General features: G+C 41.7%; 2 protein-coding genes across 4 annotated transcripts in view; one reads left to right on the forward strand and one right to left on the reverse strand.

Moving 5' to 3' along the window:
* LOC307029753 (adenylate cyclase type 5-like) overlaps nt 1–22,780 on the forward strand; it is a gene marked incomplete at its 3' end in the record, with an annotated part of 223,850 nt that overhangs the window by 35,090 nt on the left and 165,980 nt on the right. The window lies entirely within an intron of this gene.
* The window catches only part of pdia5 (protein disulfide isomerase family A, member 5), a 95,189-nt gene that overhangs the window by 8,475 nt on the left and 63,934 nt on the right, over nt 1–22,780 (reverse strand). For all 3 annotated transcript variants that reach the window (XR_013805575.1, XM_079666472.1, XM_079666471.1), the window contains exons 13-15: nt 21,294–21,457; nt 14,677–14,807; nt 5,923–5,993 (exon numbers count right to left, since the gene is read on the reverse strand). Coding sequence is in view for 2 of the 3 variants with exons in the window: in XM_079666472.1 (XP_079522598.1) it covers nt 5,923–5,993; nt 14,677–14,807; nt 21,294–21,457 (366 nt within the window). In the remaining variant the exon portion in view is untranslated. The remainder of the gene's footprint in view (nt 1–5,922; nt 5,994–14,676; nt 14,808–21,293; nt 21,458–22,780) is intronic.

A 22,780-nucleotide genomic window follows, 5' to 3' on the forward strand; every position in this document is an offset into this window, starting at 1 on the left:
TGTCTGTCTGTCTGTCTGTCTGTCTGTCTGTCTGTCTGTCTGTCTGTCTGTCTGTCTGTCTGTCTGTCTGTCTGTGTGTCTGTGTGTCTGTGTGTCTGTGTGTCTGTCTGTCTGTGTGTGTGTGTGTGTAGACCCCAGCATTATTAGCCAATGCTCATGCTCATGCTAACAGGGATCCTAATAGAGACTGCTGCTCCCCGTGGGGCATCAGTCAGAGTTCCTGTGAGTCGACAGGAGAAAATGAAGCCGTACAGTCGTTGTTCTTCAGAGCTCTGCAGCAGACTCAATCCCTGATCGATCTTCAGGCGACAGCAGCCCCACATCATTTCATTGATCCGGTTTCAGAGGAGATGTGGCTCGCTCTCAATCCATCAGTGTCAGTGCAGAGCGGAGCAGTAATCACACAGCTCTGATAAACTCACACTTCCCCAAGAGATAGTCTGCAAGTCTGCTACTAAAGCGAATCAAAGAAGAAGGAATGATCTCCCTTTTATTTTGATTACTTAACCCTCGTACTAAACACATATTGAACTAACCATACAGGCCCCATCGAGCTCAATTAAAAGAGATGAGAAGAGAAAGCAGACTGAAGCGGGAACTCAGCACTGCTCTCAGAAGACAACACAGATCTTATCATCCAAAAGTAAACAGAATAAATATATCATTCATTCAATCCTTGGATGTTTTTCAATGTGATTACTCAATATTATTTGATCTCTAATAGTTATGTGTATGGTTTGTTTACCCACGCAACTACTTGAGTACTGATATATAACATCAATATAATGTACTTTGATGTTAGTTATCTTTATGCCTTAGCTTAGTTTAACTATAGAGAGGCGAAGTCCCTCCCTTTCGTCCATGGGACCTTATTTCTAAAAAAGTATGTATTGAAGTCAATGGGGAGAGAAAGATTCTCTTTTGATCCCGTTTGAATTGTGCCACGAATTACACATATGATGTTTGTCAATTTAAAAGATGATTTTGCAAGTTAACAAAATAAAAATGTGTCGTAAAACTGTGAAGTAACACTTTGTGTGAAACCGCTCAATGAACTACATCTCCCGTCTCGCACCACACACCCAGACGGCCGTCACGTTGGCACATTTCACTTCTTTCTTTCAGAATGAGGCGGAAAGTATTAAAAGAGGTGAAAATCACTCCAAGTCTGGGCATGTTGAGAGCTGTACATACACACAAGGGGAGTGAGTCGGTTCCGTAAGAGCCAGCATGCGGGACCGGGATTCTGGGATTTGTAGTCTTTCTAGTTGCATATTTTTCATAGTCTTATATTTCAACAGTTTTACGACAAACTGACTTTTTTGACATGGAAATTATTTTTTAAATTGACAAACATCATATGTGTAATTCGTGGCACAATTCAAACGGGATCGAAAGATAATCTTTCTCTCTCCATTGACTTCAATGCATACTTTTCCCGAAATAAGGTCCCATTGGTCGGAAGTAGATGGGCGGGACTTCACCTCTATTGCTTATTGGATGGGTTTTACTCTAATGGGGTGTATAAATATGTTTTTTTGTATACAACTCCTGTAGAGATGCTCCTGTGTTGAGGTGGATAGTTGTGATTTTTTATTTCATGTATGGGCCAATTGTTGTAGCTCTGGCCATCATTGATGTTAGTCATAAAAGCAACAACACCCCACTCTTAAAAACACAAGTTAAACACTAGATTTGGAAATAGAAACTAAAGAAATGTTTGCAATAACCAGTCATTACCCAGCAGTACAAACCTGTAGTGCATTGATCCCTCTTAATATGATTTTTTTACTAATAGGAAGTGTTTAATGATGATGATAATTAAAAAGAAGACCCAAATGAATCTTTAATACCAGCTATTACAATATCAGTTCAGGGAAAGGGACTATTTCTTTGTGTTTACACCTCTTGTGTAAAATGAAGTCGCATTAAACATTCATTGCTTTCAAAGGGGCGGTGTTAAAGTAGTACAAGTCTCAATATAATATGGTGTGTAATTGTGCGATGTTTATCTGCATTGTGTGCAAAATAGAAACCAGGTAGAAAACACACAGCTAAATACTACATGGCTTTGATTTAGGTCTTCATCGAGGAGGGGAAAGAAATGTAATTAGCGCCACGGTCATGGTCGGTATATCTCCGTTCAGGACATTAACTTTACGGTATCGGCGGTGAAGGCAGGTCATTTTGGTCAAATCCATAAAAAAGAGTTCTCAGTGCAGTGGCGACACACAGCTTCAGGAAACATCACTTCCAGCCAATGTGCTCCTTTAAAGCTGCTGTTGATTAGAAATGAGGGGAAAACACAAACCGCTCTGAACACAGCTCCCCCGCTGACAGACAGCACAGAATGTCGAGCTTTAATTGTTAGCGTCTTCAAAGCAGGAGCTAAGCTTGTGTTTGTCTTTGGTAAATGAGGCGAGGGCAGCTAATAGAGTGTGATCAGCAGCGGCCGGACAACTCACTGGGGCTCGGCTTTATACATAGAGACGACTGCCAAGTAAACACATGGCCAGTTCTCAAGATTTACTCCTGATCAAACACAAGCTCACACCTCCGCTGGCCACTGGAGGGACAACGAGGGAGGAGACATCTTAAAGTTCTGCGTTTATGTAACCTTCTCAGGTATGAGGGGGTTAGCATCTAGTAGAGGAATCATCACACGGATCCAAACACCAAAGCTGGGGACTGTGCCAAAATGCCTCAAGCGGTTGTGGCCGGAAGATACTGGATGTTTAAAAAAAACATTTCTGACTGTTCTGAAAGTTGCCTCTTCAAAAATAAAGTCAATATTCTTCCATGAGGTAGTATGGGTCTAAAAGAGGACATAGTATGCTCACTTCCATGTGTATATCAGTATGTAGTGTCTCTACTTTAAAGAGTCCTCTCCTGCTGATGTTCAGGTGTATATCAGTATGTAGTGTCTCTACTTTAAAGAGTCCTCTCCTGCTGATGTTCAGGTGTATATCAGTATGTAGTGTCTCTACTTTAAAGAGTCCTCTCCTGCTGATGTTCAGGTGTATATCAGTATGTAGTGTCTCTACTTTAAAGAGTCCTCTCCTGCTGATGTTCAGGTGTATATCACTATGTAGTGTCTCTACTTTAAAGAGTCCTCTCCTGCTGATGTTCAGGTGTATATCAGTATGTAGTGTCTCTACTTTAAAGAGTCCTCTCCTGCTGATGTTCAGGTGTATATCAGTATGTAGTGTCTTTACTTTAAAGAGTCCTCTCCTGCTGATGTTCAGGTGTATATCACTATGTAGTGTCTCTACTTTAAAGAGTCCTCTCCTGCTGATGTTCAGGTGTATATCAGTATGTAGTGTCTCTACTTTAAAGAGTCCTCTCCTGCTGATGTTCAGGTGTATATCAGTATGTAGTGTCTCTACTTTAAAGAGTCCTCTCCTGCTGATGTTCAGGTGTATATCAGTATGTAGTGTCTCTACTTTAAAGAGTCCTCTCCTGCTGATGTTCAGGTGTATATCAGTATGTAGTGTCTCTACTTTAAAGAGTCCTCTCCTGCTGGCGCCTTAGCCAATCGGAGCGTAAGTGTTAAATAGTGATGTCACTTATTATGAAAGTAACCAAAGGAGTCCAGTCGAGGGAACACAGGGATTTTAGCCTCTGCAGACCCTTTACATGCACTAAAACCTATAGAACACACTACAAGAGAGGGAGAACCCCCAAAAAGCATAATAGGGCCTCTTTAAACGCTTGTGTTTCTTGATGGCAGTTTAAAAAAAATGGAACTCCATTAAGGACATATTGAAGGTTATGCTTGTTTGTGTCATAGTTAATGAGTCAAACATGTTTTACAGTTGATCTAATTACTGTTATTTCTCCCTGTGTAGAGAGAACATATCTTTATCGTGGGTCCCATACTGTAGTCATCATTATTTCTATGGGTACTCTAGGAATGATGGAATAAAGAAAGGCATGTTGAAGTTCGTGAAGTTGCAGCTGAAGGGCTCAGAGTTGTACAATCATTTAAAAAAAGTGTATTGTTTTGAAGAATTGTTACAAAGGATTGCCTCAGAGAAATGGATGACTAAGTTATCGGGGATACGTCACCGTTTCTCACCATCTGGCAATCATTGCGAAGAATTCCAAACAAATGAGAGAGCAGCATTGCCTGAGCTCTGTGAGAAAACAATGTGCATTAAGCAATTCCATAAAACTTAAAAAGCAACAATATGATGGTGCTTTTTAAAGTGTCACTTTGAGATGATATATCCGAGCTCAAAGTATTTCTAGACACGCAACTGTTTTTTTTTCTTTGTGTGAGTGAGTCACAGTTACAGTAATGAGGTTTTGGAAACACTGAGCCCTGCAGCAGAGGAAGTGAAAGGGAGAAGAGAGAAGAGAGGATGGAGGAATGTGTTGTGACTTCACGAATCACCTGAAGCTCCAGGAGTGCAGAAGACTGGAGGAGAATGTGAGGAGTTTAGAAAAGTGTTCAAACTCCTATCATCAGCTTTTATTTCTCTCATTCTGCCTGCCTCATTTTTTTATTTTCTGTCTCTCCTGGGACATGTCTCCATGCTTTAATGTTCAAAGAGCTCTTTATGTTTCTCATACTGCCTGTGCTGCAGCACCTCTTTTCACCCTCTGTCTGAAACCAGAGCCCAGTCTGCTCTGATTGGTTAGCTGGCAGGCTCTGTTGTGATTGGTCAACCAGCTTAGAGATGTCCCGCCCCTTAGCCAATCACCTTCAATAGCCGCGTTCACACCAAGTATTTTGCCGCACTTAGTTCCCAGCAATTAGTTCCCCCGCTGAACTAAAGAGCTGATCACGTTCACACCGGAATAAGTTCCCTGAGAGAAGATTACGCAAATGAGCCGCTGACGTCACTTCGTCTGCTTTGGGTTTACTGGCAGGCCGCAAACAACTTCACGGCGTATACTGCCACCCCTTTTTACGACAAACGGTGACTTTTTTGACATGGAAATAATTTTTTAAGATTGACAAACATCATATGTGTAATTCATGGCACAATTCAAACGGGATCGAAAGATACGTTTTCTCTCTCCCTTGACTTCAATACATAATTTTTCCGAAATAAGGTCCAATGGACCAGAAGTAGATGGGCGTGACTTCGCCTCTCTATTACGCCCAAAACTGTCGGGCATTGTTTCTGATAGCAACGTTTCTGATTGGGCCGTGGGTCCACATTTCAGATATTACGTCATATCGGACGCAAATCTGGATCAGCTCCGTTGTTCCCCCGTTTTTAGAGATTTGGGTACGGAGGAAAAGAGAGGGGGTTTTATTTTCTGACGCTGCGTGAGTTCCCCGACACACCGGGGACACATGTTTATGTATAAAAGACATAAAAAAGTGCATTTTGCATGATAGGTCCCCTTTAAGATAGTGTTAGGCTGTCAAACAGTGTGAGGCTGTATTGCAGCAGAGGCCCAGCAGTCTGTGTTGTTCTAATCATTTGAGACCTTCTGGAGCCACTAAGGAAATATGTTATATTAAACTTTCTGTTATCGTGCAATCTTATGCACCGTGTTCGTGTAATATGCTTTTCTTCCATGTTACTTCTAAGAGGTGTTTAGTTTCTGCAGGCCAAGCTGGATTGAATGTGTCTTTTACTTTGGTTCTCTTCTGTTTGATGTGTAGGTTGTTCAAGGCAGAGTATAACTAAACTAACTCAAAGAAGTGCTTCAGGGAGGAAACCCGAGTACGCCAGCTTGGGATAATTGGAGCGCGTGTATTTTCAGTCTTCACAGAGTCTTTGTGCTAAGCTAAGTTAAACACACAGCTAAGCTCTAGCATTTCACTCTACACACACACAGAGATGAAATCAATATTCATCTCACCGTGGGTCATGACAGAGAACTGTTTTCTTTATTTTAAAGTGTCACACCACTACTGCTGGGTGTAAATGTGTGTGTTGATGTTAAAAAAGCACCGCTTACCTTTCTGTCCTCTTTGAAGAGCTCTGCTGCCGTGGTGAAGTGGGGAACTGAGTTTTTACAGTGTGGACACCCTGAAGAAACAATAGAGAGAGGGCATGTTAAAGGTGGGGTAGGTAAGAATGGAGAAACCAGCTCGAGTGCGCTAGAATTTGAAAATACACAATCGGAAAAAATCTGCCTCTTCCTTCAGACTTCCTCACAGAGCCCCTCCTCCAACACACACGAACGAGCACATGACCAATGAGGGCACGAGATAAGTTTGTGCACAGATGAAAGGCTGACAGGCAGGTAGGCCATCCAGTTACTTTAGCCGGGCCGGCTCAGATGATTGGTCGTGCTTTTTTACAGCGCCACGGCTTCCACAGATGATATATTTGTATGTATTTATTGTCAAAGCATTTAATTTATTCATTGCTATCGGGATGTTCAGAGCATTCCATGGAATATAACAACAAGTGTTTCTGAAGTGAATTACCTACCCCACCTTTAATATGCAACTTAACACGACACATTTACACTATATCTAGCTTTACGTCTTGAACAGCAGCTTGAACAGGCAATAATGCACGTTACTAGTTACCTGTACAAATATATAATCTAATCTGAGTCTCAAAATCTGTTTAGAGATTGTATTGCTAAACGTGCCTTTCATTATCATATTCAAACAGTCGTAGTTTACACCAACAATGAAACACATGAGCACATACTACAGTTTAAAAAAGCAGAAATAAAATCTGAGCTGACAGAAAATGCTCCGTTTTTGTTTAACACACAGTTAAGCTCACACACATTATTTTATGAACGTATAGGTTCACCTGCTGAATTAATAACAGAACAAATGAAGCAAAGAAAGAAAACCATAAAGCAGATCCAGGCAGTAGAAGTATAGATTAAGTATTATCCCACAGAACAGAACAGCTGACAGAGAAGAGACAACATCTGATCCTTTACAACACACACTATATGATATTTTTGTAATCCTGTTAGTAATCCCAAATTTGTAAAAATGTAACAGTAATCCAATTTTTTGTACGTAACTGTAAGCGAATAAAGTGACTTTTTGTATCCTGATACGTAATCCTGTTACATGTAATCCATGATCTCCCAAGACAGCAGATATAAAAAATCACTGCTGTACCCAATCATAAAGCGGTGTACCACAATCCAGCAGTTATTGAGAGCTTTACACCGCATTAGAGATGGTTCACTTGCACGTTACAAAGCTGTTAATCTCTTTATTGCTGTCATAAACTCAACCTCTCTGCTCCAGCAGCTACACATTTACAGCGAGTCGATACTAACACAAACACACCGTGAGGAGCGAGATCACATTTACAGGCAGACGTTCACTTCCAGTCGGTGGAAACATTTGAGCGGACCACGTGTGTTTATGTACTTGCTGTCAATAAGTGTAATAACTGTGATGAAATCTTCTTTTCTCTACCAGCTTTTGTGTTTTTGGTGTTGATGTGGTGGAAAATTGGAAAGGAGAACATGGCAGGTACAGCTTTTGGTGTGACGAAGGTGGTCCAGGAAGGAAAAAGACTGATGGCAGTTGGTGGATAAATGTAAAGGGTTAGGGATAAAAGTCAAAAGCGGCTTTCACACCAAGTACTTTGCCGTATATTAGTTCCCAGCACTTAATACCCCCATGGAACTAAGAGCCGATCGCGTTCACACCAGAATAAGTTCATGAGGGAGGATTAGGCAAATGAAGCCGCTGACGTCACTTCTTCTTCTTCTGCTGCTTTGGGTTTACTGGCAGGCCGGAAACAACCTCAAGGCGTATACTGCCACCCGAAGTCCCCGGCCCGAAGTCCCCGGAGTTGGGGACTGGCTTCAGTAGAAGCTGCTGGGACTCCCAGCAGCTTCTACTGAAGCCTTCCGAGTATATCGCCAGAACGCCGACACCTCCTCATCTCCACCGCTCCCATGTTTTATTTTGTGTTGCCATAAGTTAGTCTCTCTGCGTTGGTGCGCGGGGCTAATGCTAATGCTAATAATGCTAATGCCAGCAAATACAATGGCGGCTTAAACTTTTCAGAGTTTTACGGGGCGTGGTTTGCAATTCGGCCAGCCAATCAGAAATAGGTACTTTTTTCTCCCCAGGATAGTACCACCTCTCTAGCAGGCACTAAAAATGGGGTTAAAAGTTCTCGGAACTAAGTTCTCATTTTGGTGCGAACGCAAAATTCCAGGCACTAACGGAACTAAACGGGAAAAGTACTCCGGTGTGAAAGCGCCTAATAAGCCCTTCACAAATAACAAAGGAAAATATGTCGATTATTTCAAAACAAATTGAAGGATACAGTTTTCTTAAGAATGTATTCGTGTTAATTGGGATTTACAAAAGGCACAGGGTAAAAACTGTGTCCATGCACCAACAGAAGATAGTAAATAAGCATAGATTTGCACAGCTACAGAATACCTACTCAAAACAAAAACCCTTTTGGTCGGATGGCAAAAATGTTTCCACATGTGGGCCCTAATCCTCTTCCGTACGTAAGACACAAACAAGACATAAAACTCCTTTGGAAAGTGTCCAGAGAGATGAGCGAATCTGGTTTTAATCAATCCTGCAGATCCTTCCAAGACCAAGGGCCACAATAAGACTGGGCACTTTGAATCAAGACAGTTATTGAATCCAAGATAGTATGTACTTTCAACTTAAACTAATTCAGGGCACATGGACAAAGGGTAAACTCCTCGTATTATGTTATATACTGAAATAAGCCAGAGCCGAACCCCACGAATAAAAAGTAAAGACCATCTGACTCAGCGAAAAGTCCTGAGTTTGAATCCACAACAGCTTTAGTGACGTCCAACACATTACAAAGGTGTTGGATAAGTTTGGCTCTGGGAATTTTAATCTACAACAAACTGGGGAAAGTTTTTGTTTTATGTAAATCTCTAACTTATATTTAAACCGCTATGTAGAACAGGGTATGCAGGAATCCTGAAGTCAAAGTTAAAACCTTTTAAGACCTTTTTTAAGACCCTTTCCATACATTGTAAGACCTCATCGCCACTTTGAGTTCTAACCGGTTACCTTGGCGACACACTTCACCTCACATTGACTATATTCAGTATTGATTGTCCTTCCTCCTTATCTTCCAACCATTTGGACGCAGACTTGCATTTCCCCATAACGATGTTGCTTAGCAACCGGCGTAAACGGACCTTCGCGCGCTATCCAGCAGTGAGCGTGCGATGTCCTGTTCAGATGACGTCAAATCCAACGGGATGCCATAAATAAACTACACAGAATCACACTACACACCTACGCAATGATTACATTCAGGCAGACTGTAGAACACAACCTCTTTGGACAATTCATATACTTATTGAAAACAAGCTACAAAATGTAATATCTTGGGAAATACAGTTTATTACTTTTTAATAGCCTTCATTTTCGCTAAATCGATTGATCAACTTTTAATACTTTTTAAGACCCCGCGGACACCCTGTAGAAGCTCCCCTAAATATGATTATTAAAAGTCTGCATCTTGGTCGAAGTATAGCAAAGGTTGTTCAGTTACTCTTTGGTTTTTCCACTGTAAACAGTCTTCAAGGCTACAAGTGCACTGACTGTTTGTGGCATTCAGTTACCTCAATTATATTAAACATCAACTCTGCCTCTCTTTTCCCAGCTGCCTCCCTCAGCTTTCAGCCCAGCTCAGAAAGCCATTTCCTGCTGAAGCACCCTTTAAGCTGCAACATTAAATGGCCTTTAAACCTTTAAAGGTTCTGTCTCAATTCTGAAAGGGATAAATCAAAAATCACAGCGTTGTACCTGGCTTCCCCTCGCATGAAGATCACAGACCGACCACGCAGGTCAGAGCGACACGGTGCGATAAAAGCATTTCAGTTTTTACATCTCTGTCATCAGAGTTCCTGGAAGCAGCTCAGAGGGAGGTCTGCTGGTGATAACAACGCACTGATTCCTCTCTAACTGCACACACACTTCCACCTGTTTTGTCATTATGACTGACATGATGACAAGCAGATAAAGAGACTGCCAGGTCTTTTCTCCAGCAGCACTAGAAAAGAGAGAGCCTCAAACCGGTATTGAGAAAATTAGACGAGACTCAAATGCACAACTTTGTGTATAAAATATAGAATAACAGGGATGTGCAGGATTAGTCGACGCTACCCTCGCTAGTTGGCACCAGAGATATAGGTTGACTGTATGTATTATTCACAGTGGCGAACCGTCAGGGCCTTCAAGGTAATCAGAGAATACCCTGGGACACTCAGATAAAACCAACAAAAAATTGATTTCATTATATAAATAAAATGTAATAATGAATACATGAGAACGGTATCAGGGCGTGTCTACAGAAGGTCCATGGTTCGCCACTGATTATTCAAATCATCATTATTTAGGGTGTAACCTGGGACAATGCATTGAGCCTGAATACATGATGCCAGAGTGCTAAGTAATCAAATACACATTGGGGCACAGTGGCATTTAGAATATTCAGAAAAAATTCATATGTCTCTTGTTGTGTACAATTCCCCCCCCCCCCCCGTGTTGTTTTTCAATTTTTAACCTTATAAATCAAATTGTGCTTATATACAATTTCTTACTTTTAGTCAATTAAACTTCTCTTAAGCTTCAGGGAAAAGTGTTGTGATCACACCGAATAAATAAAAACGTCCTGACTTTTGGAAAGAGCTGTCGGAAAGAGAGGATAGATTTAATCACATTTATTTTTAGTCAAGTTTTAATTGTGCAGGTGTGAGGCTATACTTGAAGTCAGTGATCCAAACTTTTGTGTATAATATATATATATATATATATATATTTCTGTCTGAAGCATCTCCTGCCTGAATGTCTTAGCAGCTGCATCTCATCACATGCTCTATTTAGACTCCCTCTCTGATAAGTCACCAGTGAGCAGGTTGTTCCTGACGTGCATCTCTTTGTGGATTTAAGCGTTGAAAAAGAGCAGTCTGACCGCTGAGCTCTGAAGCCCGATCAGACACAAAGGCCGGAGGTGCTGAGAGCGTGGATGTGGGGATTGATAACGATTGATAATGATTCCATCTGTATTCCTGCTGCTGCTGTGTTTGGTGTGAGAACTCGGATGTATTAACACCGGCTCCTTAAATTATTTAAATTCAACAACACAGGCTCACTTAGTGGAAAAGTTGAAATCTTGCAAAGTACATTTGTCTAATGCTTAGTCGGAATATGTCTCGACACTCAATATAAGACCGAATGACTTAAGACTAAGAGGTAACATTGAAGTGAGATATAGGGCCTTGCTTTTAGACAATACATATTAAGGCCCAGATACACCGGCCCGAAATCGGCAGTAAATGGGAGCGTTAACGGAAGTGAGGGAGGTAAACAAATGATTTAAAATGGAAGATGGAACACACACGGACGGCTATTTCACCTCATCGGTTTATAGAGCTCCTGTTCGTTCATGTTTTCAATGGACGAGAGTGAAAATGGAAAGAAAAACGCTATTTGTTGTTTGTTTATATCACGGAGTCTGTTCTTCTTCTCTGTCTTCCGGCTGTTCCGGTTGTTGCCTCTTTTGAATGATGAATACACACTACCGCCGCCTGCCGGTAAGGAGAGTTATTGCCACTCACGCATGCGCAGTTCATACGTGCTCGGCTCGGATTTGCGGTGTGTTCCAGTGCGCGAAGTCGGCAAATACGCAGGAGAGTCCGGTGACGCAACAGTCGGTGTCGGCGACTTCTCAGGTGACTGGCCGGTGTATCTGGGCCTTTAAGTATCTTGTTAAGACTCTTGAAAACGCCTTACTTTGAGTTGTATCTCAGATTAAAGAAAAAAGGTAAAAAATGTTTAATGGAAAATCACCAGAAAACAGATTTTGTTTTTGCATTTGGGGCTTAGTTTTTAACACATCATTTCCTGATTCTGGTAAAATATACTTGAAAATAAGTTTTCCTAGCTAATAACAACATCTGATTTATCTTAATATTCCTATCCTACTAACGACTTGTTTTCATTGTTTTTTGCTTGTTTTTGGAGCAGCATTTATTCCCCTGTTGGACACAAACATGAGGAGTTTATTCTAAAGTGTTGACTCTGAACTTATTGAACTTGATGTTGGAGAACAGTTTAATTCAATGTCAGAAACACAATCGACTCAATCTCTGAGCAAGAAGCTACATTTCATGTTTTCCAGGAAAGCTGAATTATGAGCTGGAACTTTTCTCCTGTTTTTCACAAATCTATTCTCAGTCATGTGAATCATAACTCAGTCTCCCGGAGGCTCAGGCGGGGTTTATATACTGCGTGATCAGGAGCCTGACAGGCAGCTCGGAGTTATGTAAGAGCGCCGATTTAAACCCAAGATATGATCACACCGGGTCCAACAGAGAAGGACTGTGACTCACACGCAGTTAACATCTCAATCAAAACACCAAGGCATATAACGAGTTAAAGGTCACCTATTATGCTGTTCTACATCAACATGTGTCCCCTCTTCTCCATGTCTCTTCTACATCAACATGTGTCCCCTCTTCTTCATGTCTCTTCTACATCAACATGTGTCCCCTCTTCTTCATGTCTCTTCTACATCAACATGTGTCCCCTCTTCTTCATGTCTCTTCTACATCAACATGTGTCCCCTCTTCTTCATGTCTCTTCTACATCAACATGTGTCCCCCTCTTCTTCATGTCTCTTCTACATCAACATGTGTCCCCTCTTCTTCATGTCTCTTCTACATCAACATGTGTCCCCTCTTCTTCATGTCTCTTCTACATCAACATGTGTCCCCTCTTCTCCATGTCTCTTCTACATCAACATGTGTCCCCCTCTTCTTCATGTCTCTTCTACATCAACATGTGTCCCCTCTTCTTCATGTCTCTTCTACATCAACATGTGTCCCTTCTTCTTCATGTCTCTTCTACATCAACATGTGTCCCCTCTTCTTCATGTCTCTTCTACATCAACATGTGTCCCCTCTTCTTCATGTCTCTTCTACATCAACATGTGTCCCCTCTTCTTCATGTCTCTTCTACATCAACATGTGTCCCCTCTTCTCCATGTCTCTTCTACATCAACATGTGTCCCCTCTTCTCCATGTCTCTTCTACATCAACATGTGTCCCCTCTTCTTCATGTCTCTTCTACATCAACATGTGTCCCCTCTTCTCCATGTCTCTTCTACATCAACATGTGTCCCCTCTTCTCCATGTCTCCTCTACATCAACATGTGTCCCCTCTTCTTCATGTCTCTTCTATATCAACATGTGTCCCCTCTTCTCCATGTCTCTTCTACATCAACATGTGTCCCCTCTTCTCCATGTCTCCTCTACATCAACATGTGTCCCCTCTTCTTCATGTCTCTTCTACATCAACATGTGTCCCCCTCTTCTTCATGTCTCTTCTACATCAACATGTGTCCCCTCTTCTTCATGTCTCTTCTACATCAACATGTGTCCCTTCTTCTTCATGTCTCTTCTACATCAACATGTGTCCCCTCTTCTTCATGTCTCTTCTACATCAACATGTGTCCCCTCTTCTTCATGTCTCTTCTACATCAACATGTGTCCCCTCTTCTTCATGTCTCTTCTACATCAACATGTGTCCCCTCTTCTCCATGTCTCTTCTACATCAACATGTGTCCCCTCTTCTCCATGTCTCTTCTACATCAACATGTGTCCCCTCTTCTTCATGTCTCTTCTACATCAACATGTGTCCCCTCTTCTCCATGTCTCTTCTACATCAACATGTGTCCCCTCTTCTCCATGTCTCCTCTACATCAACATGTGTCCCCTCTTCTTCATGTCTCTTCTATATCAACATGTGTCCCCTCTTCTCCATGTCTCTTCTACATCAACATGTGTCCCCTCTTCTCCATGTCTCCTCTACATCAACATGTGTCCCCTCTTCTTCATGTCTCTTCTATATCAACATGTGTCCCCTCTTCTTCATGTCTCTTCCACATCAACATGTGTCCCCTCTTCTTCATGTCTCTTCTACATCAACATGTGTCCCCTGTTCTCCATGTCTCTTCTACATCAACATGTGTCCCCTCTTCTCCATGTCTCCTCTACATCAACATGTGTCCCCTCTTCTTCATGTCTCTTCTACATCAACATGTGTCCCCTGTTCTCCATGTCTCTTCCACATCAACATGTGTCCCCTCTTCTTCATGTCTCTTCTACATCAACATGTGTCCCCTGTTCTCCATGTCTCTTCTACATCAACATGTGTCCCCTCTTCTTCATGTCTCTTCTACATCAACATGTGTCCCCTCTGTGGAAAGAGACTCTGAAAGTTTCAGGAACAAAGATTCTCTCTCTTTTTGATCCATTTCTATAGAAACCTGTCTGAAAATGAGCTGATCAGATTTTGGCCACTTTATGATGTCATAACGATGTTTTGGCTTGAGTAACCATTAGCCAATCAGCAACCAAGGTAACCGCCCCCCCCCCACCTTATCACCTGAATCTCCTCCTAGAGCACCATTGTGTTCTTTTTAACCAAATCTCTCTCAGAGGGGCGTGGGGAGGGGCTCCTTATTTTCATCTAAAGTAACAGACAGAGAATCAGCACTTTGGAAACAGGGCTGAAACAGAGGGGATCATGGGTAATGCTGCAATGATCTGTTTGGTGTTTCAGCCAATCAGAGACAGGCTCTGTATATATCTGAGACCTGTAATATATTGATGACAAACAGTATGATAGGGGACCTTTAACCGTATGTGAAAGGTGGAAACTAAAGAATTGTTAGGAGGTGTATTATTAGTGTACGCTCTTACATGGAGCGTAGAACATGACCAGAGCGTGCTTCTTCTTCTTCAGCGCCTCTCGGAAATCCTCTAATCCAAGATGGCTGACGCTGGAGGGCTTGTCCTCCCAAGACTGCTCAGGTGGAGGAGGCGCCTGGGGGCTGAGGACACAAAACAGTCATGATTATGTGAGGGCAAGACACTGCTTCACATGCATTGCAAGTATGGTGAAAGCTAAATGTAGTTTGCATACAGTATTACCCCTACGAATACGAAGAATATATTAAAACACTCAATGACTTAATGTCTGTTGACCTCTGCTTGCACACTTAATGGTGTCTTTAGCAGCTGGACTGATGTCATCGCAGGACTATAATGTTTCACAGTGACTCTTTGCCAGGATTAATGTATTACTGTGAGAGGAAGCAGCTAAAGCCTAAAATGACTGCGATGTCGTGGAGTTTGAGTCTGGGTCTGATGCCAAAGTGTGGCTCACGGCAATATCACTTATCGTGCGCAGGGAGACGGGGTTTAAGTGTTTCAGGCGGGAAAGAAATTCTTTGTAACACGGGTCAATGTGTCACAGGAATCATGGGAAGTTGAATGAATGTTTATGGGTGTTCTTGGACTGCAATCCACCGCAAAGGAGTGTCCATAACTTTTAGTTTTGCAGCAGTTTGCAGAGCTCAAAAGTGTAGAGCGTTCCCTAGGATGTCATGATTTAGTTCATAGTGCTTTTTTACCATGACTGTCTGTCTTCTTGCCAGGAGTGTGTTTCCTCCTGAGAAATGTTAAATCCTACAAGTATAGCTTAAAGGAAACTTAGAGTAAGATAACATGTGACGTAAGTTCCAAATGTGAAGAGATGTTTTACTGTGTGAGTATGAAGGCTGCAAGATTATCTCATTCTTATTACATGGCTTAGTTAAATACTCGATTCTGATTGGTCAATTCAGAACACGTGACACGTTGTTAATCCAGTACAGACAGACCGCTGTCAAGGATTTATTGACCGTTGTTAAGAACGTTCACATCTGCACAAAGAAGGCCGGTCGATTGAACTGTATGCAGTTTGGCTGAAAAGCAAACTGTTCGACCTGGGACAAGAAAACAGCGGAGAAGTAACGGGGCAGAAACCCTCCTTTTTACGCAACGGTCCAGACATAGACATCAAACGGCAAAACATATTCAGTTGCCCGTTACTTTGGCATTAGGGCAGGGATATCTAGATACTTTCCAAGGTTTGACATAATGAATTGTACTACTTTTAAAGCAAGCAACGATGTTTTCAAATCTGTAATCAAAAAGCTTCTCAAAAACGCCATCGAAGCAGTTCCTGCCGTTGCTACGTAGTTCAAACGGTAACAACGGACTATTTTTCTTAGCGGATGCATGTCAATTTAAATAAATAATAGCCTACTATTTTTTAAATCAATAAAAGCATTTCAATTAATATTGGGAGTCATATCGTTACTTTGTTGAGAATGAGGCCGTTCAATAAGCGGGACAATGTGCAGCGGCTTGGTCGTTATGGGGAACACCCTTCATGCTGATCAAGATCCCTCCGCATCGCGTCGGGCTCCTGATCAGCCTGTCGGGTATTCCGTTCCCCATAATGACCGCCTCGCTGCACATTATCCCTTACTTAACACACATACTCCTTCACATACATTGTACATGATAGGCTAAGGGGCGGGACATCTCTAAGCAGTGGACCAATCACAACAGAGCCAGCCAGCTAACCAATCAGAGCAGACTCTGGTTTCAGACAGAGGGTGAAATGAGGTGCTGCAGCACAGGCAGTATGAGAAAAATAAAGAGCTTTTTGAACATTAAAGCATGGAGACATGTAGAGACACTACATACTGATATACACCTGAACATCAGCAGGAGAGGACTCTTTAAAGTAGAGACACTACATACTGATATACACCTGAACATTAGCAGGAGAGGACTCTTTAAAGTAGAGACACTACATACTGATATGCACCTGATCATCAGCAGGAGAGGACTCTTTAAAGTAGAGACACTACATACTGATATACACCTGAACATTAGCAGGAGAGGACTCTTTAAAGTAGAGACACTACATACTGATATACACCTGAACATCAGCAGGAGAGGACTCTTTCAAGTAGAGACACTACATACTGATATACACCTGAACATCAGCAGGAGAGGACTCTTTAAAGTAGAGGGACTAGATACTGATATACACCTGAACATCAGCAGGAGAGGACTCTTTAAAGTAGAGACACTACATACTGATATACACCTGAACATCAGCAGGAGAGGACTCTTTCAAGTAGAGACACTACATACTGATATACACATGAACATCAGCAGGAGAGGACTCTTTCAAGTAGAGACACTACATATTGATATACACCTGAACATCAGCAGGAGAGGACTCTTTAAAGTAGAGACACTACATACTGATATACACCTGAACATCAGCAGGAGAGGACTCTTTAAAGTAGAGACACTACATACTGATATACACCTGAACATCAGCAGGAGAGGACTCTTTCAAGTAGAGACACTACATACTGATATACACATGAACATCAGCAGGAAAGGACTCTTTCAAGTAGAGACACTACATATTGATATACACCTGAACATCAGCAGGAGAGGACTCTTTAAAGTAGAGACACTACATACTGATATACACCTGAACATCAGCAGGAGAGGACTCTTTAAAGTAGAGACACTACATACTGATATACACCTGAACATCAGCAGGAGAGGACTCTTTAAAGTAGAGACACTACATACTGATATACACCTGAACATCAGCAGGAGAGGACTCTTTCAAGTGGAGACACTACATACTGATATACACCTGAACATCAGCAGGAGAGGACTCTTTAAAGTAGAGACACTACATACTGATATACACCTGAACATCAGCAGGAGAGGACTCTTTCAAGTAGAGACACTACATACTGATATACACATGAACATCAGCAGGAGAGGACTCTTTCAAGTAGAGACACTACATATTGATATACACCTGAACATCAGCAGGAGAGGACTCTTTAAAGTAGAGACACTACATATTGATATACACCTGAACATCAGCAGGAGAGGACTCTTCCAAGTAGAGACACTACATACTGATATACACCTGAACATCAGCAGGAGAGGACTCTTTAAAGTAGAGACACTACATACTGATATACACCTGAACATCAGCAGGAGAGGACTCTTTAAAGTAGAGACACTACATACTGATATACACCTGAACATCAGCAGGAGAGGACTCTTTCAAGTAGAGACACTACATACTGATATACACATGAACATCAGCAGGAGAGGACTCTTTCAAGTAGAGACACTACATACTGATATACACCTGAACATCAGCAGGAGAGGACTCTTTAAAGTAGAGACACTACATACTGATATACACCTGAACATCAGCAGGAGAGGACTCTTTAAAGTAGAGACACTACATACTGATATACACCTGAACATCAGCAGGAGAGGACTCTTTCAAGTAGAGACACTACATACTGATATACACCTGAACATCAGCAGGAGAGGACTCTTTAAAGTAGAGACACTACATACTTATATACACCTGAACATCAGCAGGAGAGGATTCTTTAAAGTAGAGACACTACATACTGATATACACCTGAACATCAGCAGGAGAGGACTCTTTAAAGCAGAGACACTACATACTGATATACACCTGAACATCAGCAGGAGAGGACTCTTTAAAGTAGAGACACTACATACTGATATACACCTGAACATCAGCAGGAGAGGACTCTTTAAAGTAGAGACAGTACATACTGATATAAACCTGAACATCAGCAGGAGAGGACTCTTTAAAGTAGAGACACTACATACTGATATACACCTGAACATCAGCAGGAGAGGACTCTTTAAAGTAGAGACACTACATACTGATATACACCTGAACATCAGCAGGAGAGGACTCTTTAAAGTAGAGACACTACATACTGATATACACCTGCACATCAGCAGGAGAGGACTCTTTAAAGTAGAGACACTACATACTGATATACACCTGCACATCAGCAGGAGAGGACTCTTTAAAGTAGAGACACTACATACTGATATACACCTGAACATCAGCAGGAGAGGACTCTTTAAAGTAGAGACACTACATACTGATATACACCTGAACATCAGCAGGAGAGGACTCTTTAAAGTAGATACACTACATACTGATATACACCTGAACATCAGCAGGAGAGGACTCTTTAAAGTAGAGACACTACATACTGATATACACCTGAACATCAGCAGGAGAGGACTCTTTAAAGTAGAGACACTACATACTGATATACACCTGAACATCAGCAGGAGAGGACTCTTTAAAGTAGAGACACTACATACTGATATACACCTGAACATCAGCAGGAGAGGACTCTTTAAAGTAGAGACACTACATACTGATATACACCTGAACATCAGCAGGAGAGGACTCTTTCAAGTAGAGACACTACATACTGATATACACATGAACATCAGCAGGAGAGGACTCTTTCAAGTAGAGACACTACATACTGATATACACCTGAACATCAGCAGGAGAGGACTCTTTAAAGTAGAGACACTACATACTGATATACACCTGAACATCAGCAGGAGAGGACTCTTTAAAGTAGAGACACTACATACTGATATACACCTGAACATCAGCAGGAGAGGACTCTTTCAAGTAGAGACACTACATACTGATATACACCTGAACATCAGCAGGAGAGGACTCTTTAAAGTAGAGACACTACATACTTATATACACCTGAACATCAGCAGGAGAGGATTCTTTAAAGTAGAGACACTACATACTGATATACACCTGAACATCAGCAGGAGAGGACTCTTTAAAGCAGAGACACTACATACTGATATACACCTGAACATCAGCAGGAGAGGACTCTTTAAAGTAGAGACACTACATACTGATATACACCTGAACATCAGCAGGAGAGGACTCTTTAAAGTAGAGACAGTACATACTGATATAAACCTGAACATCAGCAGGAGAGGACTCTTTAAAGTAGAGACACTACATACTGATATACACCTGAACATCAGCAGGAGAGGACTCTTTAAAGTAGAGACACTACATACTGATATACACCTGAACATCAGCAGGAGAGGACTCTTTAAAGTAGAGACACTACATACTGATATACACCTGCACATCAGCAGGAGAGGACTCTTTAAAGTAGAGACACTACATACTGATATACACCTGCACATCAGCAGGAGAGGACTCTTTAAAGTAGAGACACTACATACTGATATACACCTGAACATCAGCAGGAGAGGACTCTTTAAAGTAGAGACACTACATACTGATATACACCTGAACATCAGCAGGAGAGGACTCTTTAAAGTAGATACACTACATACTGATATACACCTGAACATCAGCAGGAGAGGACTCTTTAAAGTAGAGACACTACATACTGATATACACCTGAACATCAGCAGGAGAGGACTCTTTAAAGTAGAGACACTACATACTGATATACACCTGAACATCAGCAGGAGAGGACTCTTTAAAGTAGAGACACTACATACTGATATACACCTGAACATCAGCAGGAGAGGACTCTTTAAAGTAGAGACACTACATACTGATATACACCTGAACATCAGCAGGAGAGGACTCTTTAAAGTAGAGACACTACATACTGATATACACCTGAACATCAGCAGGAGAGGACTCTTTAAAGTAGAGACACTACATACTGATAGACACCTGAACATCAGCAGGAGAGGACTCTTTAAAGTAGAGACACTACATACTGATATACACCTGAGCATCAGCAGGAGAGGACTCTTTAAAGTAGAGACACTACATACTGATATACACCCGAACATCAGCAGGATAGGACTCTTTAAAGTAGAGGGACTAGATACTGATATACACCTGAACATCAGCAGGGGAGGACTCTTTAAAGTAGACACTACATACTGATATACACCTGAGCATCAGCAGGAGAGGACTCTTTAAAGTAGAGACACTACATAATGATATACACCCGAACATCAGCAGGATAGGACTCTTTAAAGTAGAGGGACTAGATACTGATATACACCTGAACATCAGCAGGAGAGGACTCTTTAAAGTAGAGACTCTACATACTGATACACACCTGAACATCAGCAGGAGAGGACTCTTTAAAGCAGAGACACTACATACTGATATACACCTGAACATCAGCAGGAGAGGACTCTTTAAAGTAGAGACACTACATACTGATACACACCTGAACATCAGCAGGAGAGGACTCTTTAAAGTAGAGACACTACATACTGATACACACCCGAACATCAGCAGGAGAGGACTCATTAAAGTAGAGACACTACATACTGATACACACCTGAACATCAGCAGGAGAGGACTCTTTAAAGCAGAGACACTACATACTGATATACACCTGAACATCAGCGGGAGAGGACTCTTTAAAGTAGAGACACTACATACTGATATACACCCGAACATCAGCAGGATAGGATTCTTTAAAGTAGAGACACTACATACTGATATACACCTGAACATCAGCAGGAGAGGACTCTTTAAAGTAGAGAGTCTACATACAGATATGAACCTGAAGATGAGCATAGTATGTCCTTTTTAAGTGGTGACTCACTTGTGCATGAACTCGATGATCTTGTCTTTGTTCCGCAGGTGTGGCAGCGTGTACTTTTCTTCACCTTTCACGAAATACTTAACGGTCGGGAAGCCGGAGATCTTGAAGCGCTCTCCTACAGCTTTGTGCACGGTGGTGTCCACCGCTGCCAACACACCCGGACTCTGTGGAGGAAAGACAACAGAGGATAGGGGGTGATATAATGACTATGGCGCCTAATTAGACCAATGACAGTCCTTTACGCTGAACTGTTACATGACACCGAGCAATTTAAACTTCCAGAGAACAATCCCAAGTTCAACCTCTGCTAATGAGCACACACTGGTTGTGTATATATAACGTAATAGCGCTGCATTAGTAAGACCGGCAGAGAAGGAAAGGAGGGGAGAAATAAATGACATGCTGGGTCTTGAGGGCTCAGGGTGAAAGAGGCTCCACTCCATGTATAACTTATTTACAAAAAATGTCTCTATAAAACACACCGGACCCGAAAAGGAGCAGGGAGAAGAAAATAATCTTATATTACCTGCACCTTTCTCAAAATAAATGAATAGAAATAGATGGTCTGTCCTTCATACTTTCTTATTCACAGCCAATCATAACACTATCTTAGGAAAATAAGAGAAACACCAAAACGTCCCAAAAAAATTAGGGATGTCCCGATCACCATTTTTTGCTCCCGATCCGATTCCGATCATTTGATTTTGACAATCTGCCGATACCGATTTTTCCCGATCCAATCTTTATGCAATGCATTAAGAGAAAAAAAAAGGTAACAGATAACGGCTGCTCATCCAACGCGATGAATTCAGCTATCTTGGCTGTTATTTTTTTGGCCTTTTCACTGTTCTGGGGCAGTTTTTCTTTCCTTTTTAAAGTCTCTGAAAGTGTCGTTACCTGAGTGGCCGCTGTGTACTTATCGTGTTGTTGTTGGTGTTTGTTTCTCAGGTGGCGTATTAGATTGGTCGTGTTGAACGTAGCTCTGTTCTTTCCACCACGCGGAACCTCCGCCTTGCAAACATTGCATCTGGCTGTTACACTGCCTTCGCTTTCAATTTTATAATACTTCCAAACTCCTGACGTTTTCTCTGTCCCGACTCCCCAGCTGAACGTAGCCTCTCGTTAGCTTACTGCTACAATTAGACACTGCGCCCACTCTGTTGCCTGATTTGAGAGAAATAAGCAACCAGGTCTATGAAAACAAGCCCCAAAGAAGCAACACATACATGATGTTGTGTAATTTTAAACCTAAACTAAGGCCTCAGGATGACTTTAAGACTTGAACATGGTCATTTTTGTTTTGTAACCTTAAAAATATATTTTATATATAAAATTAAAAAATTAAAAAATTCCCGATCCCCGATTTTTTTCTCCCGATTCCGATCTTTTGAAAATCACGTGATCGGCTCCGATCCCCGATCAAGTGATCGGATCGGGACATCTCTAAAAAAAAATACTTAGTTCCCACTTGACAGTTAACGGAAAGA

Source organism: Notothenia rossii (assembly GCF_949606895.1).
Source record: "Notothenia rossii genome assembly, chromosome: 2".
NCBI lineage: Eukaryota > Metazoa > Chordata > Actinopteri > Perciformes > Nototheniidae > Notothenia > Notothenia rossii.